General features: G+C 52.9%; 1 protein-coding gene across 1 annotated transcript in view; it reads right to left on the minus strand.

Annotated features, from left to right (window-relative positions):
* The window catches only part of ATP9A (ATPase, class II, type 9A), a 52,598-nt gene that overhangs the window by 33,628 nt on the left and 8,679 nt on the right, over positions 1–10,291 (minus strand). The window contains exons 5-7 of the mRNA XM_012728228.1: positions 2,855–2,913; positions 1,687–1,738; positions 932–1,026 (exon numbers count right to left, since the gene is read on the minus strand). Of these exons, the coding sequence (XP_012583682.1) occupies positions 932–1,026; positions 1,687–1,738; positions 2,855–2,913 (206 nt within the window). The remainder of the gene's footprint in view (positions 1–931; positions 1,027–1,686; positions 1,739–2,854; positions 2,914–10,291) is intronic.

The raw sequence follows: 10,291 nt of genomic DNA on the forward strand, positions 1-10,291 counted from the left end.
GCAAGGAGTGGGCGGCCAGGAACGCCCCCCAGGAGACCCGAGTGTCCCGGGTACGCCGGAGGGACCCAGCAGGGCAGAAGCCAGTTAGCACTGCTCCCACGGAGGGCGAGGCCTGGGCAAATGGCAGAGAGGCGGAGGGCAGGGGAGGGCGTCAGGCACGGCAGTCGGGGCCCGGACAGACACACAGAGGGCAGGGCTTGAGGGAGGCAGCCAGGGGCGGCCGCTCGGAGTCTGGGAAGGGGAGCTGCGCTCCGGCTTCCTGCCAGGTCTCTGCCGGGCACCTGCCGCGGGCGAAGCAGCCGCACTGCTCTCAGGCGCGATGTGGCTTTCTCTGTGGCCTGAATCTGCAGACGCAGGCTGTGCACACAGCCCGGTGGTGGAGGCCCACAGCCGTGCGCTGGGCCAAGGCTGGCAGGAGACCAAGCCCACGGAGGAGGGGGCTCCCGGAGGCAGGGGCCCGAGCGCTCAACACTACAGCTCACCCGTGTAATGGGCCCGGAACCACCCACGTGCTTCCACCCAGGTCACCTTTCTTTGCTCCTAGAGCTGCTTTGCAACTCATGAAGTTCAATGCCTCGAGCGTCAGCCCTGGCTCCCAGACCTCTGAGCGCGCGTTTCCTTTGTTACTCAGGGCAGCGGGCTTGAGTGTAGTCCTGCCTCCTCGCCACCAGCGGGCAAACAGCCGGCTACGCCGAGACCTGCTGCCTGTGGCCCAGGCCCCTCTGCTCCCGCTGCCGTTCGTCAGGCTCTGAGGCTCTCCCGCCCTGCCGGCAGGGTCCGCCTTTCAGTGTCCACATGACTTGGGACGGCAAGACTCAAGCTCTCCAGGACCCCGTACACCCCCCACGCCACCCCACGTCTGGCCCCGGAGCGTCTCCGTTTGGGAGCCTTCCCTGAGCCCAGTGCAGCTTCCGCAGGAGCCGCTACTCACGGAGGCGGTGGGGAGCCTCTGTGTGCCGGCCACAGGGAGCCGCAGCTTCCAGTCCGTCTCCCCGTCCAGCTGGTCCGTCCGCAGGAAGCAGGACCCTAGGGAGGACGACGGGCACGTGCTGTCCACCTGCCGGCCATGCAGGACCCGCTGGCTGCTCTTCAGTTCCCGCCCAGGTCCGTATAAAAACAGCCCATCACTGGCCAGGGACCAAAGGGAAGATAAATACCCGGTGACCTTCCACTGTCTCCATCTGCTCTGGCGTCAGAGAGATCTGGACTCAAGTCCTCACTCACCCCTCACTCACAGGGGTGCCTGGGCTAATTTCTCACTAAGCCTCAGTGTTCCCATCTGTAGAATGGGGAGAAACACAGGCCTCAGGACCCCCTGGGAGGGTCCTGGGAGGGTCCACTCTGGGCACGGGTCACGAGCACCTTCTGGGGAACCAGGCCACCGGGCTCCTGAGGTTGAGCTAGAAGCAGCCCCGGGGAGGGGGGGCCACACCCCGCTGGTGAGCTTCCCGGCTGTGACCCAGCGCCAGCCCAAACACCTGTGCTCTGCAACAATCCACACTCCTTAGCCCGCGAGCACCAGAAACACACTTTCTACAAGCTGGCTTGATCCCAAAAGCTGTTTTGTGTTCACCTCGATGGCTCCAAAACGGAGCATCCACTTCTGTTACATTTTCAAATGACTGTTTTGCCAAATTACCACTGAAAGGTTAATGGTTATTTTCAAAATCGATACCAGATGTTTACCGTTCTTTTCTGACGTCCTCAGGAAGATCATGTCAGCAGGGACTCGCTGGTTCTGGGTTGTGAAGAAGACGACTGTTAGGTGCATGCCCATGGGGGGCCGGGGGTCTCCCCAAACCCACAGCCTCCTTTAAGTGGTCTGCCTTGGTCCACGACAGGCTTGGCGGCTGACTGTTGTGAACCTGACCACCCTGCACTCTGCTAGACGACTAACTCCCTGCCGAAATTTCATCTGGGAAGAAGGTTCCTTTTTTCCTAGCCGAGTTCAACCTTTATATCCCGAATTCCAGCCCGGGACCTGGCTGCCTGCTGAAACAGAAGACCGGCACAGACACTCAGGCTTCCTGCTTCTACCAATTTTCCAGTTAGACGTCTGGCGTCCAGTAGGATTGGAACAAGCAAGTCCAATAGCAGGAGGCAGCAGAAGCCGTGCTCAAAACGAGGGCAGCCAAGGCCGCCCGGGTTTAATTGTGAACAGAAAACGCCGTCATAGCTAACTAAAGGGTTTGTGTGGTTCTGAGCTGCCACCAGGAAGAGCTTCATTTTGCCTCAAATTGGAGTTCTTGGATTTAATCCTTTTAAAAAGAACACAGTTCACTTCCTACAGAAACAAGCCAAGACACAATCCTCTTCTAATCCGGTCGTATTCCCAGACTCTCGAGGCCGCCCCGGAACCCAAACCCTCCCAAATCCACCCCGTGGACAGCGAGACCAGAGCTGCCGGGGTAGCTACTTCTCTCCACAGCGTTTTTCCCCTAATGTGTTTGGCCCTTCCTACTGTTCTCAAGTCACACTTAACCCCTGCACCCTAGAGAAATGATAGGAAAGCAGAACGTTTAAGTCAAAAGCTGGAAATTGCTTGAAAGGTAAATGACATAAATATTTGGCAATGCTTCGGTAGGAAGCTGACTTCTAGGAAAGACTTTATGGGAAAAAAAAAAAAAAGCCAAAATAAATAAAACCAAAACAACACATCCAAACTGGGACTTGTGCTTGGAAGGCTTTCTGGCCACCCAGCACACGTCAACCTTGAACAAGACGGTGTGTGCCTGCCGGGAGAGACAGTCCAGGGCGAAGTGGGTAGAACCCAAGGAGCTAGTCAGGCTTCCTCGATGCACAAAGTGTGTGGCCCCACATCCTGCTCCTCCCTGGGAAACTGGACCCCGCTCACCTTTTCAACGATGATAAGATCTCCGACTTGGATGCTGGAACTCTTCACCTTCACCGTCCCTGCAAAGAAACAGTCCCCAGGGGTGGCGGTCTGAACTCACTCTGACTGCAAGGCTCCAGGGCCCCCACCCCCAGGGTCCGGGCAATCACGCCCCCAGACACCGTGCCCTGCCTCTACCGTGCCTTGGAAGTTCTCCGAGGTCGATGCTCAGAGATTCACTCAACCTCAAAACAGAAAACATAAATGGGGAAGAACCCGACCATGAGATCCCTCGGTAGAAGGTCCCCCTCAGTTTTCACCATCCCCCAAAAGAAAGACGCTAACCCAACATGACTGATCTTTTGGGATGTATCGCTGTAATTTGGTTATAGGAGTACGAGCAAACTACAGAACTCTGAGGATGTTTCTCTGGTTAAACCATTAGAAACACTAATTCTGAGCTCCAGGGCTGGCCGCTGTGAAGATCCCAGAGAAGGTAACATTTTCTCCCGGCTTCTGTGAGGAATGTAAGTTAGGGGTGTTCACACAGGTAAAACCATGGACACCAGGACACACGCGCCATGCACTCAGGAAGATGGAAGGAAAGAGTGAGATCCGGGGTCCTTCACTTCAAAATAACTGGCAAGGGCCCACCTAGAGCAGCACCATGAGGCACGAGTTCGATCCCCAGCCAGGAGGGACCCACAGGGCGCAGCAGACCTCTCCTGTCTCCCTGCTGCTCCCCTCAGCTGCGTATTTTGGTAGATCTGCCTGTTCTTACCCCACTGTGTCTCTCGTGAGTCCTCTGCCACCCCTGCCCACCTCTGGCATGTACCCTGGTCCCTGCATGCATAAATAAGCCAATCTTTAAAAAATAAGTAACGGCAAATGCTACCAAAATAATCTGTGAGTGCACAACTCTAGATCTTTACAATTTTTCACAACAGTTCATACTTCTCTCAATTTTTTAAAAAAGATTTTATATATTTATGCGTACAGAAGTGGAGTACAGGCCAGAGGTGCAGGGGAGGCGAGACACAGAGCGGGGAGCAGAGCAGGCAGATCGGCAAAGTACAGGCTGAGGGCAGCAGCGGGGAGGCAGGAGAGGTCTAGCGCACCCCGTGGGTCAGCTCCGGGCGGGGACTGAGCGCGCACCGAAGCGGCCATGGCCTGGCTTAGCTTGGCAGTGCAGCGCTCCAGCCCGCTGCGCCACCAGGGAGGGCCCACTTCTCTCGCATTTAATATCACTTTTGAGTAACTCACCACCACTGGAATTGTTCAAAGAGGGCCAATTATTTCTATTGAAACAACACTCGTTGGTTCCATAGGGCTTGATCTTAACTAATCTTTGTACTTAATGAAACAGTTAAGTAAGTTAAGTTACAGTCAACAGTTAATGTTAACAGTAAGCAGAACTGGCACTAACGGAGGCACACAGACACTATGATGTCTAGGAAGCACGTTGCTCTGAGAAATTCTAGGCCCTCCCAGGTCGAGGCTCTCACACTAGGTGAGGACTTAATGTGCCTTGTTTTCATAAAACACCAAGTGAAGTCAATCCAGCGGGCTGGGCCCTGACAGAGGAGACCCACGAGCCCCAGGTGTGCACGATGTCGACTGTACAAAGGCCAAGTGCAGCGCTGCAGTCAGGCGCCGACTAACCCCGGCTTCCGACTGCGCCAGAGCCGACACACCCCGCAGAAGCCATACTTGAATTCTGCCCTCTTCCTGGGCTCAGGATCAGCAGCACTGTGCTGGCACAGGCTGGGTGTTCTCTGGGAGCCATGAATCACCAGGGTAAGTGACCAGGACCCCACAGGCTGCTCTTCAGTTCCAGCACAGCGTCCTCCAGTTACGTGGGACAGTCGCCACGTCCATAGAAGCCAGGCTTTGAGTGGGTGAAGCCGCCCCGCTAACGGAAGGGCCCTGAGCACCTTACATCAAGGGCAGGGGAGGCTGAGACAGGATGGTCAGGAAGGTGGGTGTACTCGGTGCATTTTCCGTTTAAGGTACTTTGAACGGACAATAGCACCTGGTCAGTGGGCCAAGACGCCACTGTGCACTGAGCAGCTGTTCCTGCTCCACTAGGGGGCGACAGGGAAGAGGGGCACAGACCTGAGGGGTCACCCGGGAAGGAAGACTGTAAACCAGCAAAGCTGTGGCCCCTGGAGTCTTCCTTCACCTCAGTTTGCCACAACTTTCCCAAACACAAGTTCACAGTCCTTGGTTTACTACCAAAGTGGATGCTGGCGGCCTCACCCAGACCACGTTTTCTCTTCATCTCTAACTGAAGAGCAGGTCTGTCCCCCTTAAACGGTGACTGCAGATGTACGTGTGTGCACGTTAGTGGGACAGAGGACAAACCTAGGAGGATTAAGCTGCAAGGGCTGGCAGGGATTCGATCTGGGACCTGGGCTAACTGGTCCCGTTCTCTGGCACACACACTTTCGAGACTCTTCACATCAATTTTCTTTTTAGTAATAAGCATGTGGTGCTTCTCTTAGAAAAAAAAATTAATTAAATGAGCTCAAATTTCTAAGGACCAGGCCCAGACTGGACCCTGCACCACTGAGTCCTGATTTATGATGGCTTCATTTGAACCCTGCCTCTGCGTCCATCTGTTCTACCTCAACAGAACCCCTTAATCCGCTGTGTTTGCAGAAGACTGCCCCTCACACGGCCCCCTACCGGACCTGCGGACCCAGCAGGGGCCTGGCTCCATCTGGGGGTGGGGGACAGCACCATGGGTCGCCTGTGCTCTGTAGGAGTCTCCGTCATTAGCATTTTCCTATTTAAGGGGGTGAAGAACTTCCAACTCTGATCCACCTAGTTCTGATCCACCTAGTTCAATACCAAATTTTTTGGTATTGAAAAACGAGCAGTTGGGGTCTGCAGGCAGGACACTTGTTCAGGGTGTGCAGGGCATGTGCTGAGAACGAGGCTTTCATGCCCCCCTCAGGTCTTCTGTTCAGAGCCTTTTCACACCCACTTCCAGCCTGCAGACTCGGCTCTTGAACTGCATTTTGCACAAACTTCACGGAAAGCTGTGGAAGAGATTTGTACGGTCTCCTCCTGAACCATGAAACACCGCTGTAAAATACATGCCCCCCCCCCGGTCAGCTCGGCCACTTCACCCAGGCCCTCTGAGCCAGAACTTACAACAGGGAGCAACTTCCAGCTCCCAGTGTTGTTTATTTCTGCAGAGAGGGACCCCACGCCTTTCATAAGCAAACCTACTGAGCCCAAACCATGCTTTTCATGGATGACAGGTTCAGAATAAGAGCAGTTTGTCTACACTGCGTGGAGAAACCAGATGTTTCCCGTGAATTGAAACAAGCAAATGACAATTCAAACTTCAGAACAGCCTAAAAAAATTTGTTAAATAAATGTCAGGGCACTGGTGTGTGGGCTTATTTTCTGACCCCCAACACTCCGGCTCTACTCTTTTCCACTGTGTGTGCAAGACACTGCTTACTTTTCTAGCTCTCCCGCCTAGCCTAGTTAATGGATGACTCCGTAACTCACGCTCCAATCTGGCTGTGACAGTGATGAGTGGTGAGTTCGGCAGCCTGTGTACATTTCCTGGGTTTGACATTAAAACACCTCTGCAGACCGGCACAGTTCATGGGTTTAAAGTCTAAATTTTCATATTCCAATGGAGATTGTCTGCACTGTCCAAAGTCTAAGAAAAGAGGTTGTTTAAAAATGGGCAAAGAAAGGGTTGAAAAGTATTATCATAAATTCCATGCCTCTTCCTGCGGCCTTTGTTTAAAGTAGTGGGGGTTTAAAAAGGCTGACGTCTTAAAGGAATAAGCTTTAAACGCAACAGAGACTTTCAAAATAAATCTGTAAGTGGTCCTCCTCGCCTCTGGTGGCCGATCATGGTGAAACAGGCTGACACCCTAGCAGGGGGAAATACCTTTGGGGTGTGATAACAGAGCAATTTACAAGTAAGATTTTTTTCAGAATTTGCCTTTTTTTTTTTTTTAATAAACAATACATCAGTTCGCCCATGATTTGTAATCAAGTGAAACTAAGTACGTTGAAAGATTACTAAAAAAAATAAAAAGGACCTCACAGGTCTGAAATAAAAACTCTGTATCTGCCAGAGAAAGTATTTGGCGAATCTGTCTTAACGTGAGGTTCTGAATCTGAAGGAAACTTGGGGGTCCTTCCTCATTGAACTATGAGAACATCCATAAATTATCTTGGGGATACTTCTGCATCAGAGTTCTGCTCCCCATTCTGTCTCTGGTGAATCCTCTTACCCACTCCCCACCCCCGCATTTCTGGCCCGCACCCCAGTTCTTGTGTACATAAATAAATAATTCTCAAAAAAAAAAAAAAAAACTTGCAGAATGGCCCAAGGTAGACAGCAAGTAAAGCTGACAGAGACGCACCTACAAGCGGAGGTAGATCTCCGAGGTGATTCGTACCTGGGGAAAGGAGCACATCAGCTGGGTCTTTTACACAGGTGTGTACTAGAAGGGGGTGGGGCGGATTTCCCCCTTTTGCACAAACCTGGGGTTGTGAGTGAGTTTCCCCCAGGCGCCCAGATGTCCCCAGCAGGAAATCAGCTGCTGCCATTGTGTTAATTATGCTCTGTTTGCACTTTCTTTCCAGGCTAATGATCCTCTTGCTTCATCTAGCCCTGGACCACAGATGAGTCTGAGAAAAGCACCAGGTAGGACAGACCCACGGAATTCATCTGATGAAATGCAGACCCCACCCCCACCCCCCAACGGTGAGCGTCAAAGCAGAACCCCTCCCCCCAGATTCAGCTTTTCCTTTGGGGAAGACGAATTCCTTTGCTAATGATTCCTTCTGACCCAAACTGAGTATTTCAAGTAACAAAACTAGGACTTGCTGGATGTGCTGGTACTCCGAGACCCCCGGTTTAGTATTTCCAATACTGCTGAATGCTACTCGTTTGGAAAGAGGCTCTATAATTAAAGCCATAAAACTCACTGAGGTTTAAGAAACTCTCATCATGTTTCAATGTGGATTTCAAGGAGCAGGAAAGGGGACGTTCATTTATCCAGAAGGATGATTTCTGTACGGTTTTCAACAGACTGTCCATCCTAAAATACGGCGTGAAAGACAGGCTTCTCCACACAGAAAAGTGTTCTACAAAGACTGACGGCTCAGAAGCTCTCCCCGAGCCCCCACGGAGGGCTCTGGCCTGGGCACAGAGTCGGCTTTCAGGCTGGGCCGGACTCATCCAGGGCCCTCCCCTCCTCCCCTTGGGCTCCAACTCCCCGTCTGTCAAAGCTCACTCCTCGGAGCTGCTCAAGACCCACACCCGAGGCCTCGTCCAGGACCCGACTGACTTCTGGACAGAAACCTGTCTGGCTTTCCTTCTGCATCTCAACTTGACAGTTCTCCAAAGCCACCTCCCCGGTGCAGGCTCCTGGATCACACAAGCAACCTCTCCAGAGCATCACTGGCCTGTGTGGCCTAGTCTGTTTTCCCGCCTACTCGGAAAAACAAAACGACGCCTGAACCCCGGCTCGTACCCCACCACCCCAGCCATCGAGACCCGGCCCCAGAGGAGCATCTGCCAGGGCTGCTTTGTGGGCACGTGATGCCAAGCCCAAGCGCAAGAGACACCTATATCTGGTTGCAACTCTGAGCCCTTGACAGTCTTGGTTTCTGAACAGAGACCCACGGGTTCGCTCTGCACGGGGCTCCAGAAATCATGGAGACTCCGAAGAGAGGCCACCTTTTTGTGGGGAGCCGTCACCCGCTCCTCCAAAGGGATCCCCGAACGCCACTCACACCTCCGTCTAGGCAGCCAGCAACACTCCATGAATCCCTGCAAGGCCTTCCTGAACACACTGAATCCCAGGTGCCACCGAGGTTCTTCCCATACAAGAGTTACAGTCACAGCAGCTCTCTCAGGGAGACACTGTTACTACCCCCCGCTTACTGACAGGATAAGCGCCTGCTCACACAGCAGGCAGAGTTGGAACAAGACTCTGGAATCCAGGCAGGGCAAACTCAGAAGCAGGAAAGCGGTGGGCGTGTAAAGGGAGACTGGCTACAAGGACTCTCGTGCTCATACCACCACAGAGCAAGGTCTGGTCGCCTGTTAAAACTGTTCAGGGCCCTCCCTGGGGCACAGGGTGTTAAAGCACAGCTCTATGAAGCTATCGCAGCCCCTGCAGCACAAGTTCGATCCCCGGCCAGGGAGGGACCCACAGGGCGCAGCAGACCTCTCCTGTCTCCCTGCTGCTCCCCTCAGCAGTGGATTTCAGTCCGTCTGCCTGTTCTGCTCCCGACTCTCTCTCTGGGGAATCCTCTCCTCACCTCCCCGTACCTCTTGCCTGTACCCCAGTTCTTGTATGCATAAAGAATACATCTTTAAAATAAATAAATAAATAAAACTGTCTATTCGCACGCCCAGATGTCTCGTGTTTATCCTGTAAACTGAAACCTTTCACAGACCAGGACATGACAGACTCCAATACTCTGAAAAGGATAAACAAAGGGTCATTGTTGGTGTATGGCTCATTTCATTATCAAATACTGCATGTACTTATCAAACCCTGAAAATGAAGGTAAAAATTAACCCAACAGCTGTGTTGTCTTAGCTAAACTTTGAATGAAGCGAAATGATCTCAAATGCTAGAAGCAGCAATTGAACAAAAAAGGAAACCTGATGTCCACTCTTCTTCTCAGCAGTGAGCTCCTCATTATCAGGGCTTTTAATTCAATGCTTTAACATTCCATCTTTCTTAACCCAAGGGGATTGCAACGGAGATGGAAAAATGCACAAAAATAGGTAAAAGTAAACTATTATTTAAAAAAGTCCATCTTTCTTGCCCCCAAGGTTTGCCCTTTTTCACTGTGTTGAAAAGGCCTGGGAGCCCTTGGTAGCTCCCTACAGGCCCCACAGGCCCGCCATCGCAAGGTGACCTAATCTGAGGCCTCGGACACAAGCTGAGGGCAGGTCTGACACTGGCCTGCGCGTCTCGAAGAGTCAATGTCACCGGAAGTCACAGAAAGCCCTGGGGCCGTGCCAGGCGAGCAGAGGCCCCGGGAAAGGACAGCCAAGTGCAGGCATCCACTGGGCGAAGTCTGGGTTAGGGACAGAAAGGTCACGGCGGGACTGTGGGCGCGGGGAGGCGGGTGGGGCCGGGCTTAGGTCCCCGGAGTGCGCCGTGGGAGGGCCCCTGCTGGGGTCGGGCTGGTGCAGGCAGAGAGACGTCCTACTAGGAACTCAAAGTGGACAGGGCTACCTAGGGGTAAAGGAAACGTCAGAACCGGTCTCCCTTCTACTGGCGGACAGAGGATCTAGAAGCCTGACAAAGCACTGACACTTGACGAGTCCGAGTGTTTTCACTGATTCTGATTTTTGCTAATCAGAAACAAACAAACTTTCAAAAACTGTATCCAAACACACTGCCACTGTTAACGGAACTGAAGCAGACTGTGGTTAGCTATCACGCGGGGGGG

The sequence above is a fragment of the Condylura cristata genome, unplaced genomic scaffold (genome assembly GCF_000260355.1).
Source record: "Condylura cristata isolate star-nosed mole 26May11 unplaced genomic scaffold, ConCri1.0 scaffold00022, whole genome shotgun sequence".
Lineage (NCBI taxonomy): Eukaryota > Metazoa > Chordata > Mammalia > Eulipotyphla > Talpidae > Condylura > Condylura cristata.